Genomic DNA, 20,858 nt, shown 5'->3' on the forward strand with positions numbered 1-20,858 from the left:
TCAACTAAATGAGAAAATAAATGAAATAAGGGATAAAGGACCAAATCAATAGGCTATGAGGTAAAATAGACTAAATCAGAGTCCAAAGCATTTTCTGATTTTTTTTTTTTTTTGCATATTTTTATATGTAGGCTATGTTGCATTATTTCCAAAAAGGGGTATAAGCTATAGACCTAGGCTACTTTATCTAATAGCATATTGAAAATTGCTGACCCAATATGAATCAAAAATGTTTCCAATTATGAATATTGACCCATATTGTGAATCTCAGATAGGCCTATACAACCTGCTCTCAAAATCCAGAAGCAAACTATTCAGGTAGGCTATAGCAATACACACTGCACAGTGACCAGTAAGGGTCATTCAAAAAGCTGCTAAATGTACTCAGTCTATGTGTTGCAGTGATGAAGGTTAGGTAAAGTAGGCCTATTTCAGCAACATGTAATGGTGACTGAATTATTTAATTCATTCGGCACTTGTTATTGGACCCATGTGCACAGCAGCATAAAGAGACAGAGTATCTCAGAAGTATGGTGAGGTATTCATCACTTTGCGAAACACTGTGTTGCCAAATAGGGAAACAATCTAATAATAATGTTCCCCAACATAAAAAAGCAAAATAATTTTGAGATCTTATCATCTCCGGTACATAATATTATTAAAAGATTCAGAGAATCCAGAGAAGGCTCCGTACAGGAAAGGGCTGAAAAACGGATATTGGATGGTCATGGTATTTAGGCCTCAAGTGGAGTTACAATAAAAAATAAAAAATAAAAACAATAAAAAAAGCACCTGAACCATTATTTTAATGTTTCTGTTGCAGTGTTCTGAAGCCTCACCTTTAATTATTTAATGAATAACTGGTTAGAACATTATAAAAAAGCAATTAATAATGTTCTGCTTTCTGTTAAAGGAGAATTCATTCTTACTCCTCGCTCGACTTATCGTGACTAAATTTAAGATGGCTGCAAACGCTAAACTTCATGAAGATACTGTCTGTATAAATCGTCTTGTAAGTAAACTACCAGTGCTTTTTCAAAGTTCTCAATGTCTCGTTTTAAATGTCAGGGCCCTCGAAGTCTACCAATTAAGTGTGGAGATACATTGAGCCTCGTAAATGGTGTAAAACAGTGATTTATTTGCATGGCTAGCCCGATGCCGAAGCACCACCATTGAAAAAGCTGTTGGTAGCATCGGCTAACTAGCGCCAGATTTTGGAGTGCAGGGGACAAGCCGAGATGGGCTATGAGACATACGTTCACACTCGGTATCATGTTTCAACACACTTTAGGTCAATATCACACCGGAATTCTCCTTTAATAATTTATGGCAAGGAGCGCAATAGCACAAGCCACAAAGCCTATATAACTTCGCCTTAGTTCGGTTTGTTGACTTCAGCTCCGCATTCAATACAATCCAGCGCCATCAACTCATCAAGAAACTACAGCACCTGAATGTCACCCCTCTCCTCATCCACTGGATAAACAACTTTCTCAGCAACAGGCCACAGACAGTGAAAATAGGGAATACAACATCATCAACCATCATCACCAACACTGGAACCCCCCAAGGTTGCGTACTCAGTACCTTCCTGTACACACTTTACACAAATGACTGCCAGAGTTCACTACCCAACACCACTTACTACAAATATCCTATTGACACAGCCATAGTAGGACTACTTACAGACAACAGTTCCATCACAGCCTACCACCAGTCCATCACAGATTTTGCACTGTGGTGCTCTGATAACTACCTCCAACTCAACATTGACAAGACAAAAGAACTGGTCATTCATGCATCAAAATCACCCCCTGGACTCACTCACATCACCATCCATGGCCAACCAGTTGCACAGGTCAGCACTTTCAAATATCTTGGTCTCACCATTGACAATAAGCTTAACTTCAATGAACATGTCACCATTACACAGAAACGTGCACAACAGAGACTGTATGCAATACGCAAACTAAGATCACTGTATGTTGCCCCCCATCTCCTTCTGCTACTCTACAAAAGCATCATCCAACCCCTTCTACTCTACTGCTCCCCCTGTTTCTTCACCATACTAAATGTCACCAGCAAGAACAAACTCATTAAAATCTCACACTTAGCATCCAAGATAATACAGCTTCCCACCCCCAGCCTCACTGATGCAAATGACACAGCCACCACACGCCTTGCACGCACCATAGTAAGCAGCCCTGACCATCCCCTGAACCGGTTCTTCACCCTACTCCCATCTGGCCGCAGATACAGAGCCCTGGACTGGAAAAAAGCGCACTTTAAGAAAAGTTTTATACCCTCAGCAATCACTGCACTAAACAAACTCCTGTGACAATTACCCATTCCCCCTATTCTTTTGTGTTTTATGTTGTCTGCACTGTCCACCTTTTTGCTTGTATGGTGTTGAGGAGGGAGGGAACTGGGGGGGGGGGGGGGGGTGTTGTTTTTTATTTGTTATATGTTATATGTATGAGGCTGTGTACATCCTGCATGGAATGTAACAATGACATGTGTGAAAAAGAATATCCTTATAGGACAATAAAGACTCTATACTATATATGAAGGGTAATCATTAATCGGCTGACCACATTTTGTTGTTGTTGATGGCAGCTAGTTCACACACTCTCAATAATTGAGGCTACATAACTTGGTAAAGGTATAAGGTCAGCTTGTGTTGGATAGGAAATCCATAAGAACACCTCATAGCACCTTTCTTCCAAAGAAAGACTGTTTCAACAATTAATGTGTTGTCTTTGCAGTTTGCACTATTTCAGTTAATATATTAATATTACATTCTGTTTTTATTTACATTTTACAGCATTCCAACTTTTTTGGAATTTGAGTTGGACATATCAAATAGGCCTACTGATATGACATAGCTTACATAACAGCAAAACACATGAACAGAAAAAAAAACACACACATGGACAAAGCCGAAGACAAAACTAGAGAGGTGGACAGTAAGAAGAGAAGAGCTGGGGGAGTCAATTTATAGGAAAAGGCGAGTTTAAAAAGGTGAGTTTTGAGGGCCTGAAGGATGGTAGGGTGTTTAATTGTTTGATGTGGTCAGAGAAGGTGTTTCAGAGGGAGGGTGCAGCAGCTATAGAAGGCTCTGTCCCCCCGGGTCTGGAGTTTGGTCCTAATGGTCTTGAGAGTGTTTGCATGAACAGACCTGAGGCGGTGGGTGGGGGTGTGGTGGATGAGGAGGTCGGAGAGGTATGGAGGGGTTAGGTTATTGAAAGCTTTGTAGGTGAGAAGTATTTTGAATATCATATAGAATATATCTTTATTGTCATTATACTGTACATGTACATAAGTCCATACCTTTTATCTGTGTTAAAGAGAGTTCAACAAAAATAACAAATATACAAATAGTAATCTTCTAAAACTAATAAATGATAATAAATAATAAACTAAAACTCTAAAAGGAAAAAGTGAAACATACAACCACACACACACACAATACATTCCACATTCTGCTGGCGCTCTCACTGAACTTGATCCTGTGTTTCATCGGGAGCCAGTGGAGGTTGTGGAGGACTGGGGTGATGGTTACAACAGCGGGTGGAGGTAGGCTACAATATGCCAAGTAGGCTACCACATACAGTACGGCCGAATTACAGCTGTGGCGATATCCTTTACCATCCCCACTCCCACTCATGTAATATTGCACAGCCAAGTGCAGCACAGCCAAGTACCTGACACAAGTCTGTTTTGAGGGGGCCTTAAGTGTGAACATTAGACCACAACACCACTCATAACATAAGCACAAAGACCTGGTCCTAAAGAAGGTGAAGGTCACAGAATGTCTGGACAAAGCACTAGTCTATGAAATACCACTCACTATTAAATCTTTTACACAGTCATTCAATTCTATTCAGGGGCAAGACTTCCATCTGCAGCTCCATATAAGACACTGTCCATGTCCACTGCAAATAAGCCTATCCTTTCCACTTCTGGTGTGTAATTTGAATGACCTTAGACCTTGATTAATATCAACATCACTCTAATGTTGAGGTATAGTTACAGAAATGACATTAGCCAAGGCTTCTTTCAGTTTTGATGTCTTCCTGTCTTGATGACATTGAACTTGCCAGTCAGGCACTTACTTTCATATGCCAGATGATGGGCAAATTGATTTCATTTTATTATTATTTGATTATAAGAATAAAAGGACACGTTATTTGCTTAATTATTCTTGCTTTTCATAGACGATTTAATTTGTCATTAAAATGTAAATAATATAAAATAACCAAAATAATGTCATAGTGAGAACTTAGTGGAGCCTCATTGATCTTTTATCAACTCTGTGCATTAATTAACTTTAACATCGACTAAGCTATACTGTGAAACAAGTAGCCTATATTTGGGGGGGGGGGGGGGTATGTGGTTAAGCGAGAGGATTAAAAGATGGGGTCTTCATTTGTGGTGTATGCAGTCAATGATGTGATAGCTACGGAACCCTAGAGTAGGCCTAGAGGGGTTATTACAAGATATTTTTTGGTATCCAGAAAACCTGCGCTCATTTTACTAAATTGTGTGCACATTTTACTAAATCGTGCGCACGTTTTACTAAATAGTGCGCTCATTTTACTAAATTGTGCTCTCATTTTAATTGTTGTAAATTATGCACACAATTTAGTAAAATGAGACCACAATTTAGTAAAATGATACACAAAAATATCTTGCAGTGACACCTCCTGGGCTACATAGATAGCTTATCTGTTTAAGAGAACTTAGCTTCTCTGTTGAGTCAAAAACGAAGTGAAAAAATTATGTGAAATAATTTTGGACTTCAGTGTCTCCCTTACTCCCTCTTGTGAAATGGCACTTTAGCCTACAAGCTTGAGGACTATCAGATACTTGGGTTCGGTGGGCTTACAGCGTATGTGCTTCGAAACAAACCTCTAGGCTCGTTTAGGCACGACTGAACACATCATTCTGTGCATCGCAGCGCTTGACATGATATGACATCACGCGTAGTTTTCCCTTTTGCAGCAGAATGAGACCAATGTTATAGTCATTCATTTTTAAACAAGAACGAATTTAGGGGCTGGTTGAAAAGCAGCATGTCACATGGACATCAACCGGTTTCGCGCTAGGGAGAGAAGCACAGCTTTCTGGAATCCAGTAGTCAGAGGGAATTTGAATAGAAGGTCCGACTAAGCGGAGTTCCAACCACAAACAGATCAAGAGAGACCAAAACGCAAAGTAGGCTATTTTAATCTGAACGAAATAGGGATTTTATCAAAAGGCATTTGTTGTCAAGACTGCAATGAATACGAACGATGCAAAGGAATATCTCTCAAGAAGGGAGATACCTCAACTGTTTGAGGTGAGATTTATGCAATGCACTGTTGGAAGGATGTCACTTCTCCCAAGAGTTAGCCTAATTCATTTTTGTTTTTATGAATAGGCCTACTGAAGTACACGGAAACCAGATTTGATATTGAATATTGCATTTGGAATGGATACAGATTAGAAACATTTTATTTAATGCATTTTAAATATTTGAGTATTTTTTTTCCCAAAATGCTCAAGACGACGATTCCTACTATGTCGTGCGTAATTGTGGCTAGTTTATATTCAGTCATATTGTAAATCTCAGATTACTATCATAATTGTAGGCATTTTAACCTGTCACTTATCCAGTTGTCTTTTCTGTTTACTATAATTACCCGTTTTATTGCCATATCGCTCTCAGTAAGTAGGCTATTCCAGACTCTTGATTCCAGCTTGTCTACAAGACAAGACATTGGTTATTAGGAGGGTTGGCAACATTGTTCAGTGTTAAAATGTAATACATTACGTTACATGAAAAGGACACTCATGAGGAAGTAGGTTACAAGTCGTGTCAAAAATGTAAAAACATATGTGACGAGAAAATTCGTAATAGGCTGGTTCAGAGTTGTTTAAGGAATTAACCTGTAAAATGTCAGCAGATCTATAGTCTATGCTATATTTCAGCACCGTTTGATGTATTCTTGGTAATTGTCTGTGTTCAAGCCTATGTCTGTAAGGATAGATATCTATTGTATAATATTTCAGTCTTGGCAGTGATCCCATTCAATTGTTATTGTTATTGTAGAGAGACGTTTGTGGAAACAAGTTAAAGAGGGAGGGGACCGACTTGGAAGGATGCATGGGCACACTGAAACAACTCAGGGTCAAGAAAATCAAAACAACAAGGAATTTCTTTTGAGCTTAAAGGACTTCAGCATAAAGAAGCTGAAAATTAACTTAAGGCAACACCATCTTTCTCTGTGTACCACAAAACAATCAATGCAATCATTTAGGTTTTAATATCAGTTTCATTCTATCTTTGTTGGATGCTCAGAGCCTGCTGACAGGTTTGATGTATTACCGACCAGAAGACCCTATCGATTATCTGGAGACTTGCCTGAAGAAAGTTAGAGATCTTGGAGGCACCGATAAAGTCAGATGGGACACCTTTGTGGGACAAGAGAAGAAGTCTTTGCCACCTCTCAACGGAGGCCAGTCACGGAGGTCTTTTTTTCGTAATGGTATGTAGAACAGGAAGGGGGAACCTAGTCCTGCAGTCAAATTAAACAATGGTTCTAATATACATGCAAATGACAGGTATCTCCTCAGAGTACAGTGCACTAATGTCACTTTGATCAGTTACGGAAATATGGCCAAGCATGAGATCTGAACTGAGACTTCAGGCCAAAACATAGGGAAATGAAGACACAGGGGCTCTACAAAGAAACCCATTGAGTCGGATTTGCATGGCAAATCTGTTACAGCTTCAGTCATAAACAGTTTTTTGTCCGTGTAGATGGTCTGATCTACAGCAGCTAACTCTCCTGTTAAAATGTTTTCGTTTTTTCAAGCTATAGTGCATATTGCATATGTTTTGTGCCTTGTCCTTTTATGCCTTGTTTATGTCTTGTCCTTTAACCAGTCATTGTGGTGCTCCCATTCCAGTTCTGCCCGACAGCCCCAACTTCCCCTACAGGAGGTACGAGCGCCTCCCCCCAATCCACCAGTTCTCCATCGAGAGTGACTCAGACCTGTCAGAGACAGCGGAACTCATCGAGGAGTACGAGGTTTTTGATCCATCCAGGCCTCGCCCCAAAGTGATCCTTGTCATTGGTGAATACGCCGTCATCTCGCTTTCCCTCCATTAACAAGCTGCCACAGTGTTGCAGGGTAATTAGAGTGATTGATAAGCCCCTTAGGCATGGATATGCTCTTAGAGGATATCTTCTTTAGATGCAGATAGTGATTGATAAGACCCTTATGGATATGCTCTTAGAGGATATCTTATTTAGATGCAGATAGTGATTGATAAGACCCTTAGGCGTGGATATGCTCTTAGAGGATATCTTATTTCGATGCAGAGAGTGAAACATATGATTAAGCAACAGTGAACACAGTGACAAAGAAGAAAGTTGTGGAAGTTCATTTCTGTTCATGCCTGAGCGATTGTCTGCGTGTGTTTTAAAGTCCATTCCAATTCATGAAGTGTTAATATTTTTTTTTAGCAAGGGTATCTAAAGGTAACCTGGCCCTAGCCAGATGAATGTCGTTCCGCTTAGCTCCGCCTAGCTTCACTCACATCCATCTGGAACCTCTTCCATTGAGAGTGATTTCTCCAACCAACTTTATGGTTTAGCGAATCAGGACGCAGGGCGGGAGTTTCATAGATGTGACATAGCGTAGAAGCGACTGTGAGACTGTTATCAGCGTCACGGGTTGGCTTCGATGAGAGTGGTTGAAGTAGCACGTCAATAGATGACGGACAAGTGGCTTATTCAATCATATGCAAGCATTTTTTGATTAGGTCCAGCCTTCTGAAGCAACATTTCAATGGATCGGTTCCAGATGGATGAGTGGAGCTAGGCGGAGCGAAATTCATCTGGCTAGGGTCAGGTTAATCTAAAGGAGCCTTTATGGATATCACTGTTATGATGATGAATGTGAGTTCATATACTGTACATCATTTGAGAGACGTATCAGTCTCTCATAATTTTTCATTGTGGATAAAGACATTGTGTCCGCATAACTAATTAATGACATTTTTAAGAGGGAAAGGGATCAAGTATGTGAACAAAGTCATTTGATTAATTTAAATCTATATGCATATGTAGTCATTACCTTCAATTATCATTCATCATTTACTTTGTAACAGTTAATAGCCTTTTTTCTTAGCCATTAATGGACAGGGCTGTAAAAATGGACAGGAAATGAGTGGGAGAGAAGGATGGGGTGTGGGTTTGAGAAATTACATCAAGCCGGATTCAAACCGAGGCCTTTGTGGGGACTGGGCCCGTATGTGATACTGGACAGCGACGCTACCCACCCCACCCAAATACCCGCCACACTCGCCACCCCACCCAAATACCCACCCCACCCAAACCCGCCACCCCATAACTGTTAATAATCTTGGTTATATAGATGACCAATTTTGTAACATGTGTGTAAATGAGTTGGGGAGGCATGCCGAGCTGAGTAGTACCCTGCATGAATTGGCACTGAGTGTCATCTCATCCACTCTTCACAGGTGGCCCTGGCAGTGGCAAAGGCACGCAGTGTCTGAAGATCGCTGAGCGCTACGGCTTTGAGTACGTCTCTGTGGGGGAGCTGCTGAGGAAGAAGATGATCCACAACGCCACCAGCAACAGGAAATGGAGCCTGATCGCAAAGATCATCACCAACGGGGAACTGGCTCCACAGGTAGGGAGCAGCGCAAGGGGACTGAGGAGAGATGGAGGCAGGTTGTGTGTAGTTAACAGATACAGATCTCAGCTTGCTGAGAGATAAAAACATGAAAAACTAAAATATCAAAACACAGTGATTGATTGTGTTGGTTTGTGACACTAGTCACTGTTCATGCCAGTTTAGAGCAGAGAGAGAGACTGTGTGGGACACAACATTTGCCAGCATGTCAAATAGAATCATTGCCTGCTGTCATAGTGTGTACTAAGCTCCATAAAAGCTACTTGAACAGCAAACAGCTACTAAGCACTAACAGTACTAAGGGTAAAGCAAACAGGAGGAATAGGAATAGGCATGGCATTGCTTAAGCATGGATGTTTTTGAAAGTATGGCCTACATGTTCAGCATCATATCTAACACATCCTTGTAGTCTAATTGTTGTCTAATAGGTGACACTTTGATTCTTTACAAGTGCTTGTGCTTAGGATCAAACAAATATCAGCTGTGTGAGCTAAAAATGTCAAATTAATATTTTAGTCATTGTTCATCAATATTGACTGAATAAAACCCACCCCACTAACAACAAATCTGCACACACACACACACACACACACACACAAACACACACACACACACACACACACACACACACACACACACACACACACACAAAACAAACACAATCATGTAGAATTTACTGAAGCAAAGAGGGGTGGGTGAGAGCTAGAAGAGCCAGAGAGGAGTTGGGAGTTGGGTGGTCTCTGGGTTTCACCATAATAGCAGATCATTCAGATTCATAAACAGTAAGTTGTTGTGGTTACACACTGTGCTTGCGGTTTAGTCTCTTAGTGGCTCCTGGCCTCCTCCCTGGGACAGACATGGCTTCTGGTTCTAAGTCCTCCCAGCTGAGTTTACAGTTCTAAGATGCAGAGATTATGCATGAAAGGATAGTCCAGATCTCCCCAAGACTTTAATATGGCGTGGGATTAGAGACGGTTGTTGCAGGAGGCAAACAGTGCTGCTGGCTGGCAATAGCAGCAAAATTCGGCGACTGTTTATGCATGATTAGGTGATTAACAGCCAAGATGGGGACAAATAAGGATACACTGATTCAGCTTCCAGAATTTCACCTAACCTGATCTTAGAACTTATCCCCAGTATTACATCGCAGAGGTTCAAACAGATTTTTTAACATTTCCTTTTTAAACCATGCTTAGTGCATAAATGCAAAGGCTGATCAGACTGAAGCATCACAATGTTGATGAAGGCTCTTGTGAGTGGTTGTTACAAGAATGATGCCCTGATCTAGCCATCTGTCTTGCAGAGGAAGAGGAGATTTGGCTAAGGGGAGTCGCCTTCCTGTGTTTGTTACAGTCCAGAAATGTATGATTGATGCAGTAGATATTTCTAGATGGGTCCTTAACTTATTGCTCTTCTTGTTCATTAAACAAATTGTACAATTCTGAATGAGCTCAGTCTGCACATTTCCCATGCTTGCATATTCAGTTATTTTGTCAGTTGCTTTCAGAACACAGTTCTTATATCACATGTGCACTGTGTCAGTTGCAATTAATCCACATTTTGGTGAGAGGCAGTTTAACATATTACTGTTCCTTAAGGGCTTGGAGTTGAAGGAGCATGCTTAGACACTTTGCCATATTGACCCAACTTTCTGAGATGAAGAGATGAAGAGAGCCAAAAGAGAATGCCATTCCAAACAATTAGTGTAGTTATTAGGCTTTTCCACACTCAAATTGGGGGAAATTGAACAGATTTAGGAGATGTGTAAGAGCTGTTGACTGTTGGCTGAGATTTCATAAGAGATAGTCCACATCTGTTTTTGTGTGTGTGTGTGTGTGTGTGTTTTTTTAGGTTGAGGTCAACCTGAACCTGTGCAGGTTTAAAGGCATATGAGTGATTGATTAATGATGTATTATTTCTTAAGTTATTAATCAGAGCAATTTCTCATCCCCTTACAGGAGACAACTATAACAGAAATAAAACAGAAAATTATGAAGATACCAGATGCTACTGGGATTGTAATCGATGGCTTCCCCCGTGATGTTGGACAGGCACTATCCTTTGAAGATCAAGTATGCTGCTTTCTTTACATAGAATACTGAGTTTATTTAAGCTGTTGTTATTTTTGCATGACAAAATTTAGTCTATGGCGTATGCCTTAATCTGCTGACCTAGCAAAGTGTCCTAATACCTTGAAATGCATGTAAGGTTGATCCTTCAGTCCTTATGACTATGCACACAGGTGCCCCTAGAGCTCACACACACACACACACACACACACACACACACACACACACACACACACAGACACATACACACACACAGACACACACACACACACACACACACATACACCCACTCACACACACACACACTGTCATGTAAACGTACTGACTGCTGACTGTGGTGACAGTAGAAAGCGCAGCTCGCCTCTACTCCCCATGCCATTTAGCCCTGCATGGTCTGCAGGATAATGGCCATGTGCTCTGACCATAAAGGGTCAAGTGTGTCAGTCAGACCACCTACTTGATGTCTTCTGTTGCACAAAGACACCCACATCTGATTTGTTGAAAGAGCATAGGGATGTGATTTCACGGTGACTGAGGCTCGGGAGTGATCATTCAAGTGCCAAGTGTGGCTCTTCTATCTCTCAGTTCACAGTCCCACACAGCTTAGTGTACTGCTCTCACTGTGCACCAGAGGACGAGCACAAGTCATGGCTCTGAGGAAGTAATGTGGGGTGTTGAGTTGGGAGTGGAGTGGATGATCACCTCAGTGGATGATCAGAGTAACAGGTAATGGCTGCTCATTATTTAGCTTTGTGTTTTATCAGTCCAGAGGAGCCTTGAAAAGGCTCTAATGAGAACATGGCTGTCGAACATGTCCAATCTGAACACACTCTTTTGGGAAAGGAATGCGTTTAGATTTGAAATCTCTTTTTTGCCCCTCAGTTGTTTTCCTTTATGGGGTTCCCTCGATGTTCAGCATGCTTGAATGATAATCAGCTCTTCATCAAAGATGACATGGAATGGATGAACAATGGATGAGTATTTTATCTTGTTCTCTGATGTTTACATAGAGGGTATGCAATGTTGGTCTGTCAAAAACATGCTCAGATTTTATTTGACAAGACCTTTTACAAATCTATAATTAGGCTGGGGAATAAAATGGCCCATTTTAGCAGATATCTAGTGCCCCCTCAAGGTTATCTGGCACCCAAAGACTGCTCATAATAGGCTACAACTTCTACCTGAATCTCCAAGTTGAAATGGTAGAATAACATTTGGAGGAGGGACGGTGATCTGAGGGAGGGTTTGCTTCAAAGTCTGCGCTTGTTGTTTTTAGTCGTCATTTCAAAGTCTGAGATTTGCATATGAAGGAGGAAACAACCATGTTTCTGGTAGCTTTGTGGCCATGTACCAAACTCTCCTTATTCAACAAAGCCAAAGTTGTCATCTTTAAGGTCAGTGAAGTCCAGTAAGAAATCTAGGATTCCCTAGAGTTGGGAACTTGATGTCTGCCGCAGTGAGGGAACCCACATCTCTTAATAATGTTCCAGTAATGGAATAATGTTGATGCAAAAGGAGAGTCCAGGTTTTTACTTTCCCTTTAGATAGCTGGAAGTTGTTCTCTATTCTTCATGTGTAATGCCTACTGTAATGGCTGGGTATATCAATATTCACAGTCTTAGAGCAGGTTGAGCAACACATTGAATATATGGCACAGTGGATTTGCAGGTTTGTCCTCCCCTGTCCATATTTCTAATTAAAGGGAACTCACTCTTTAAGCTGTCTATTTATATGCAGATGGAGGGATTGATGCATACTGTGCTAGGCATATTAACTGGGCTCTAATAATTTTCTACAGTAGAGCCAATGACTGACAGATCCTCTAGAGTGACTGGATGTGATTATATTGGTGTTTGCCAGAGACCTGCATGCGTGCCAGTATCCCGGAAACAGCAATATGAGATTTGATTGGCCCTTTATCTCACCGCTGTCGCCGGTCATCACAAGCAAATGTCTCCATAAAGAGTCAGGCCACGTGTGACAGACGTGTGCATGTGTCTGAATGCTGTCTGGTTGCAGTGGTTAAACTTAACAAGTGGTACCGATGGCAATCTCTTTATCTCCACTTCCTCCCTTCCTTGTGTCACACCAATTACTGCTGAGGTCTGACATAGTGATAGCCTGACGAGCCAGACCCACATTAAAATGTAGGGTCTGGGCACTCACCGTTCGCAGTGCTCAGTCCGAGGGGCGGGATAATCGGGTGTCTTTCAAATTCCCTCTGCACGCAATAGGACAGCGCTATGAGTCCCATGCGTTTTCCCACCAGCGGAGCTAGTTGGCTAGTTCAAACTTTTGCCAACTTTCAGTAAAAAAAAAAGCTTAACTCGTGTCACACTGTTTGCCAACAGCAACATCCATCTTCTTTGAGGATGGGAACAGGGAATTCAAGCCAAACCGTTGCAACTCTGCCATCAATCATTATGTTAAGCCCACCTAACGACTCTATACACGATTTGATTGGCCTGATAGAAGTTTAATTTTTCGAGCTCACAAGCCAACGGAGAGTTGCTAGACTAGCCCTGGCAGCAATTGTAATTTGTTGCTGCTAGGGTGCGTCTAGATTTCTAGGCTAACATAGTGAGGCATCTGTACACAAGGACTGAGAGATACAGAGAAAAGAGAAAGAGAGAGAGAAAAAGAATCTACAAAAGAAATATCCTAGAAGTAGAATAGGTATCTCTCAAACACCTTTACCATCGTACCATGTTTCCAACGCCGTTTCAGGTGTGCCGATCTTTTTTCCGCTGCATGTAAGGTGACATTGCGCCATGTTGATTTCCTGTTTCATCTCGTCTTGGGAGTTCTGTGTCTGCTTTCCAGAAGCCATTAGCACTGTGTCTGTGTCAGTGCTGCTCTGCCTTAATGAGGGCTCCATGTTAAGTGAGTGTGTGTGTGTTTGTGTGTGTGTGTGTGTCTGTGTTTCATGTCTCTTAATATGCATTTCACATACATATGAACCTTTTCCAGTATATTAAACAGAGCCCTGTTTCTGGGGTCAAAGACGTTCATGCCTCATAGTGTCTTCATGTTGGGGCCAGTGAGCGTTGAAAATCATCACTTCTGATGAAAGTCATCACTTCCACAAATCTGAATCTGACATTGGACCGTGCACTGTGACTTCCACCCAGTGGAGCTCACTTGCATTCAGATATCTCAGTAAACATTACCATAGGCAGCTATGAGAACCACAGAAGTTGGTCAAGACAACCGACAAACCCAAACATTTTACATTTACTATTGAAACAGAGCAGACACAGGTTTACATCTAGACAGAACATACCATTTTGTGCCAAGGTAATAGCTTTTCCTGTGTGCAAGTGATCAAGCAATAGGTAGCCTGCTGTTCTGCTGCGTTCCCAATCAATAAATAACAGTAACTAAGAAGAGACAATACAGTGTGATGAAACTCCCATGAAACATCTAAATATTTGAGAAGTTTGGGAGAGACAGAGAGAGAGAGAGAGAGAGAGAGAGAGAGAGAGAGAGATAGATGCCTAAGCAGTACAAACTAGCTGCTCTAGTATTTGAATAGGATAACTAAGCTCTATGGACACAAAAAAATCAATAAAATGACCTGAAATGAATCCTGTGAAATTACTTTTTGCCGTGGCAGCCACAGGCCAAAAACAATGAGTAACCCATTACAGCTGTGATGTTAGACACAGCATGCTAGGCTACTGGAGTATAACTACAAATATAAACAAATTATGTTGTCCAAGTGCTAAATGGAATATGAAAACAGGCTTTATTTGGCATGTCAGTATGATGCCACTTACAGATACCCCGAGAAGTGGCTTGACTGTTAAATGTTTTGTTTAGTTGGAACATATTTTAACCTGGCCTTAACAACAGACTCTACCTCAAGATCCTATGCCCCTTCTTTTTGGGACATTCTGTTGAAAATATGTTTATTTTGTTCAGGTTGTCTTTATTATCGCAACTTGACTTGTACAATTTGGATAATCATCTATGGAGGAGAAAACAATTTGTTGCATTCCATTGTAGTAGTATTGCCCTTCACTGCAATCCCAGATCAGTGTGTGGGCTGTAATATCCTGTGCCTCCTCTGAATGTGTCACTGATACAATCATTGGTTATGGTCAATACATCAACATGTCACAGCATCGCTAATGGGAGTTCCAGTTACGTGTGACGTCCTTCTGCATTGCTGATTCTCAATTATGATAACTAACGTTAAATAGATCCTTAGGTTAAGAGGTTATTGTTTGTTTTTGCAAAAGATTAGATATTTTAAATGTCCTCAACATTTGAACAAAAGAAAGTGAACAAAAGAGATAGAGAGAGTGGAGTTTGTAGAATACTGGGGAGTTCTGGAAGTGTCTTTCCATGTAACTGTGTTCTTTGACGTTATCTGTAGACAGACCTGAGTAATGTTCTCTGTTCCATGCAACTTTGTCCTTACATGTTACCTGTAGACAGGCCTGAGTATTCTGGACAGGCCTGAGAATGTTCTAGACATAATCTTGTGTCATCATTTAGGATGTTGGACATTAAAGCTACATTATGCAGGTTTAGGTATATTTGGCAACTGTACAACTCCCTCTAGAGACACAATATTTACTGAAATGTCAAGTGGGTTTTATTTAAAAGACCTCATGATTAACTGCCTAATAGTGCATGAAAGAAATATCGGTGTGATGCTAGGTGAATGATTCACCTATTACAAGTTTGTTTACCATCAAATTAGCTTCTTAAAGGTTATATTATGGTGGAAATCTTACATAGTGTACCTTTAAGGGCACTAGATGACAGAAACACTCCACTGTTTCATCTCCTTTTGCATGATTTAGCCAGATTCACACGGGCAGCCTTGAATAAAAGAGTCATGAGAGAGGAGACTCAAGAGACAGACAGACAGACCGACAGAGAGGAAGGGAGAAAGAGAGAGGGGAAGAGAGAGACAGAGAGGTGCTTTGAGGATACAGAAGCGAAACTCATACCTAAAAATATCTCTGTTAATTGAGCTGTCTCCTGTCCTGTCCCCCCTCGTCCTCCTCAGGCATCCTCAGTGGAGGACGGGAGAGTGGCAGTGTTTTTCTGGAGGCAGTGTGCGTGCTGTTTGGGGAGGAAGGGAGGTGAACGAGGGGTAGATAGGGCTCTCTCAACCTCCCTGGCTCCTGACAGCGCTACCCTTTTCTACACCAGCGTGCTAGAACAACACTTTTCACAGGGAAGCCCTCTGCTTTTAATGTAGCTCCGGGCGGACCTCCGTTTAGGAAGCTTGCTCATCTCAGTTCCCCTCAACTCAGTTGTTCCTCTCGCCCTCTATGTCTCTCCCAGCCTGTCAGGTCCGCTGTCCCCCCCCACACACACACACACCACCCCACCCCCACGCCCCCCAATTTCAGAAGCAGCACAGATGGGACGTGCCTTGTGGCTCTGCCCTATATAGAGCTGGATTAGGGCGCTGGGAAGCATCACTTGATGTCATCATGTGTGTCTTTGCAGGCCTCTGCTGCCGCACAAACATGTGACTTCACCTCATGTCATTTGTGATGCGTTTAAGCCTTGCATAGATGTTATTGCTGCTGCTCATACTTGCAGTGTCCCATTTTGTCTCAATGAAGGTGAAGGTGTCTTGCCTAAGAGCTCAGTGACGTGTGTTGTTGTTGACATGTGAGGAAGAGCATGTAGGCGACACGGTTTACTCCGAGCCAAGTTGGAATCTGTTATCGCCAGTAGTGCATTCTTACTGCACTTGACTGAAATGGTTCAAAGGTTCAGAGAGTGGATAATTTTAGTGGCGGTGATGCTCTTTGTTTGTTGATACATACCCTTTTTCTCGTCAGACTGCTAAACTGCTGAAGCATCTCTGGAAAAGCAGTATGTGTTACCTTCGAAATGTAATGCACGCGTACACAACCCGCATAAACAAGGTCAGAGATTTCATAAGTATGCTAATGTGCAGCTCACATAGACACCAGTGACTGGGTCTTAGGGGACCTCATTGACTTGTTTGTTTGTAGAAAGGAATGCAGGTCTGACTGCTGTCTTCACAGTCTCTCTGCGAGGAGTCTGATGTGGAGTATATTTTGGGCTTTGGTCCTCAACACAGCGGTATAAGAAATGAGAACAGCATGAAATATGTCTTCCTGGGAGAATGCAAAATGACTCAACAATGTCTCCGTGATGTTTGCGCCACGTTGAGACCTTGAATCGTAATAATGTGTTGCTTTTTATAGTGCATAGACCTCAATGATAATGTAGGTTCAGGGAGAGGAAGTGTGGGTTTTTATTGAAAGGCTTTAGATCATGCCTTCTTTCTGAACTCCATTATATTAATTAAATCATAATTCCACAGTGTGAATACGTAACCATAGTGACCGGTTCCCTTTTCCCAGTGTGATAGATGTTGGCTGTATCACCAGACACCAGTTTTCTCACATGTGATACCAAGAAAACACATCTTTGATTTTGTCCTCTTCATTATTATCCAGTTAAATGTGTTTTTTAACACCTATTATGTGCCAACAGATTCACAGATAATGTGTGATTGCTGGAAGATTTGGTTTATCTAACTTCATAGGTATTGAGAGCAAGGCATCTGAAGCACCTGAGCAAGATTGGTTTTAAAATGAAAAAAAAAACAATTCTAGGAACTACCCAATTTTGAGTTAGTTGGTTTTAAATGGTTTAGTTAACCAATTGCACATCTACTGTATCTACTGAACTATTCTGGCTGTATATTACATTTGTTTACATCTATTTAACATGGTTTGGAGTTATTCATGGTCCCACTATAAGATTCAGTTCATCCGTAACCTCTAACACAAGGTTGTAGATCTATTTGATTTGAACCCTTTTCCAGTGTGTGAACTGTACCTATTGGTCTGTATAAGAGGTCTAGTGATGTGTGTGTCCCTGTTGTCCCCCTGCTGTGCAGATCTGCACCCCAGACCTGGTGGTGTTCCTGGCTTGCACCAACCACCGCCTGAAGGAGCGCCTGAAGAAGCGGGCCGAGCAGCAGGGTCGCCCAGACGACAACCCCAAGGCCACCGAGCGCCGTCTCACCAACTTCAAGCAGAACGCCATCCCTCTGGTCAAATACTTCCAGGAGAAAGCCTTGATTGTCACAGTAAGTGTAAAAGAGACAAGTATAGATGGATGGATGAATAGATGGATGGATGGATGGCTATTACTGATTCTGAGTTCAACGTGTAGTTGCAATCAAAATTGCCTGGGAGAATTAGGTTTATTGCAAGATGTACAAACCTTCAGCTGTTTGCAGGTGGACTTTGAGGTATGCATGGGATTATTGTCCTGTTGAAATGTCCAATGATGTCAATAAGTGGAATCTACCAAATTTAAACAGGTGCTGGGTATAAGGCAAAATTTAAAAATAAAAAGATACCCGCACACTGTTCTATAAGCTCCCAGAGTGGTTTATTAACAACGTTTCGATCAGACTCTGGGAGCTTATAGAACAGTGTGTGGATATCTTTTTATTTTTCAAAGGTCCAATGATGCCCAAGCTTCAGCTTCAGCTTGGCCAATAAACCTAATTTGCAATTCATGGGTTTCATCAGGTCCCTTTCCACAGGTGTATAAAATCAAGCACCTTAATTATCAATGCAGACTGGATGGTGCTTGATTAATTCACCTGTGGACCTGATGAAACCCATGAATAGGGGTTGGATCGTTTCGATTGCAACTGTAACGGTATATCAGCAACAGGTGATCATGCCTTTGCAATTAGCTAATTCTCTGTGTGACAGTCAAACTAAAGAATTAGTCATTATGTCATTATACTGTTGCATAATAAGTAATTATGCAACAGTAATCCACAGCTACACGGCATCACACAGGACAAGCACAGAGGCATGTGAGGGACCGTTGGACACCACGATTGAATCTGAGAATCTCTCTAGTTTGCTTCGTCTGAATATGGCCAGATATATGGCCAAAGATAGCCATCACAGCAATCTGAGGTGCTACACCGTGTATCATTTAGCAATCTAGACAAGCACATGCTGAACAGCTGCGCCTGTGCACATAGGAGATATGAGTTTGTGTCCTTGGCATTATTAACCGTGTGAGGACTGCTGTATCCAATAATGCCAATAATGCCATTGTTGAGTGCAGATATCAAGGTGTTTATAACTGTTGCATTATAATAAATAAATAAAACTGTAAAGTTTTATGATTAAGTGTCAGTTAATAACCCTCTCCAAATGCTCTATAAGAACACCTGAAGACAGTGGTGTTGTGGTGGTCTTAGTATAAAGCGTCTGTATGCTGGCAGAACAATGAGAGAATTATGTCATTAGATAATTTCTTAGATTAACTGTATCTCTCGTGAATAAATCCTCTGGACTAGAGCGGTTCCTGGTGGAACCTAAGCAAACACATCGAGAAAAAAAGGCCTCCGAGTCGTGAAGATGAAAGACTCGGTAAATGTCATGCTCTTGCTAATGTTTGATGCGCAGCTTTGCATGGGCAAGCGCACATATAATGTCAGTCAGTCTATGACTAAGGATGACTAAGACGATAAGGCTCCATCAGAAATAGACTGCGTGGCACATCCGTGTTTCTTGGAATCTGCAGCAGAAATGGAGCGTTTTTGATGGGCCTGGGGTGCATGGTGTTCTCTCCATTTCTGTCTCTATCAGGTTGTAAATCAGTGTTATTGTGGATTGGAGATATCGAAAACTTGATAATGCCCCCGTGCAGACTTAATTTAAGGGGTAATGATCCGTGTCAATTGGAACTTGGAAGTACTAAACACTTTTCTGCAAATAAAGCTTGTGTCAGTCACGATGGAGTTTCGCTGAGCTTATAAAGATCTGGTACACACCACCCTGCTATGAACTGCAAACTATCATCTTCATCTGTGTGTGTGTGTGTGTGTGTGTGTTCAACCATGGGTAGTGTGTGGTCTTGGGCTAGCAGAGAGTGATGCAGGTGTGTGCTATTTCACCAGGGAAGGGAACCCAGAGAGTGGTGCAGGCTTGTGCTTCAGTGAGCTGAAGCAAGGTGATTTTCTTTCTTTTTTCCCCTACTTGGAACATAACGTAATATGCTTAACAATGTGCAAATCACCATAGAAATGGAGAAACACTACATGAACCAGATTATAACCTGTCTTCACTGTTATGATAAAGCTGGGAATCATCAGCATAATAGTTTTTGTTCTGTGAGATAGATTCTAAGATAGATTCTAAGATAGATCGTAATGTTATGACGGCAAGCCAAATACAGTAAAAATACTGCAGCTGGGAAAAGGGTACATGTGCTTGGGCTAATGTTTCAGTCTAAACAAGAAAGTAACCTAATGCAAGATTCTGTTGAGTTGGTGTAGAGAGGAGGCACTGGAAATTGCCTATTTCAGACATTTAGATCAGAAAATATTGCCTATTAAACAGGCTAGATAGCTAGTGTCTAGTGCCAGTGGTTTCAATGCACGAAGCATACAACATTGATGAACAATATGAATGAGCCACTTAGAAATGACAAGTAGATGAGATGCTCATGGTAAAGGTGGTATGGTCCACAACATTATAGTTCAAGTATAACAAGATTCTTCCTGGCATGATAAGCATGAAAGGGTAATATACTATAATATTTACAATTACAGATAATGTTACAAACCCCAAGAACTGTCAGTGTAGTCACTGAAAGTATGTCTGTAAAGGAGGCTTTTATCCCACCATGATCCCTAACGGGATCAAAAGAGTATATATATATATATATATATATATATATAGCCATTAGGTAAATGGACTTCCAATAAGAAAATAACACTCGATTTAGGCACCTTCAATATCACTGATTGAGTCAGGGTGTTTGAATAATCCTCCTTTGAGATCTTATTAATGATGCTTGGGGGGTTGTAGCTGATACTGCCACTGCCTCTGTGTGTGAAGTGTTTGCGCACAGACTGATGGCAGATCAGCAGGCCTATGTCTTGCCATCTCTTACCACTAAGTGCCCGTACAGTCAGTGTAAACAAGGCTCTGCAGTGAGGGATCTGCCATGGCAGGGTGTCAGAATCTGTGACCATGCCCTTGCCTGGTCATCAGACTCCATCAGCACAAATGACAGCGTGGTGGCGAGTGA

The 20,858-nt window shown here is 41.5% G+C and overlaps 1 protein-coding gene across 1 annotated transcript in view; it reads left to right on the top strand.

The window, feature by feature from the left end:
* Nucleotides 1-5,046: 5,046 nt before the first annotated feature.
* ak5 (adenylate kinase 5) overlaps nucleotides 5,047-20,858 on the top strand; it is a 50,717-nt gene continuing 34,905 nt past the window's right edge. The window contains exons 1-6 of the mRNA XM_076296031.1: nucleotides 5,047-5,341; nucleotides 6,344-6,530; nucleotides 6,955-7,122; nucleotides 8,534-8,706; nucleotides 10,668-10,781; nucleotides 17,686-17,877. Coding sequence (XP_076152146.1) covers nucleotides 5,282-5,341; nucleotides 6,344-6,530; nucleotides 6,955-7,122; nucleotides 8,534-8,706; nucleotides 10,668-10,781; nucleotides 17,686-17,877 — 894 coding nt within the window. The 5' untranslated portion in view covers nucleotides 5,047-5,281. The remainder of the gene's footprint in view (nucleotides 5,342-6,343; nucleotides 6,531-6,954; nucleotides 7,123-8,533; nucleotides 8,707-10,667; nucleotides 10,782-17,685; nucleotides 17,878-20,858) is intronic.

Source organism: Alosa pseudoharengus, unplaced genomic scaffold (genome assembly GCF_046254945.1).
Source record: "Alosa pseudoharengus isolate Yale_2024_CS ecotype anadromous, Long Island Sound unplaced genomic scaffold, YU_APseudo_1.1 YU_APseudo_1.1_scf_2, whole genome shotgun sequence".
Taxonomy (NCBI): domain Eukaryota; kingdom Metazoa; phylum Chordata; class Actinopteri; order Clupeiformes; family Clupeidae; genus Alosa; species Alosa pseudoharengus.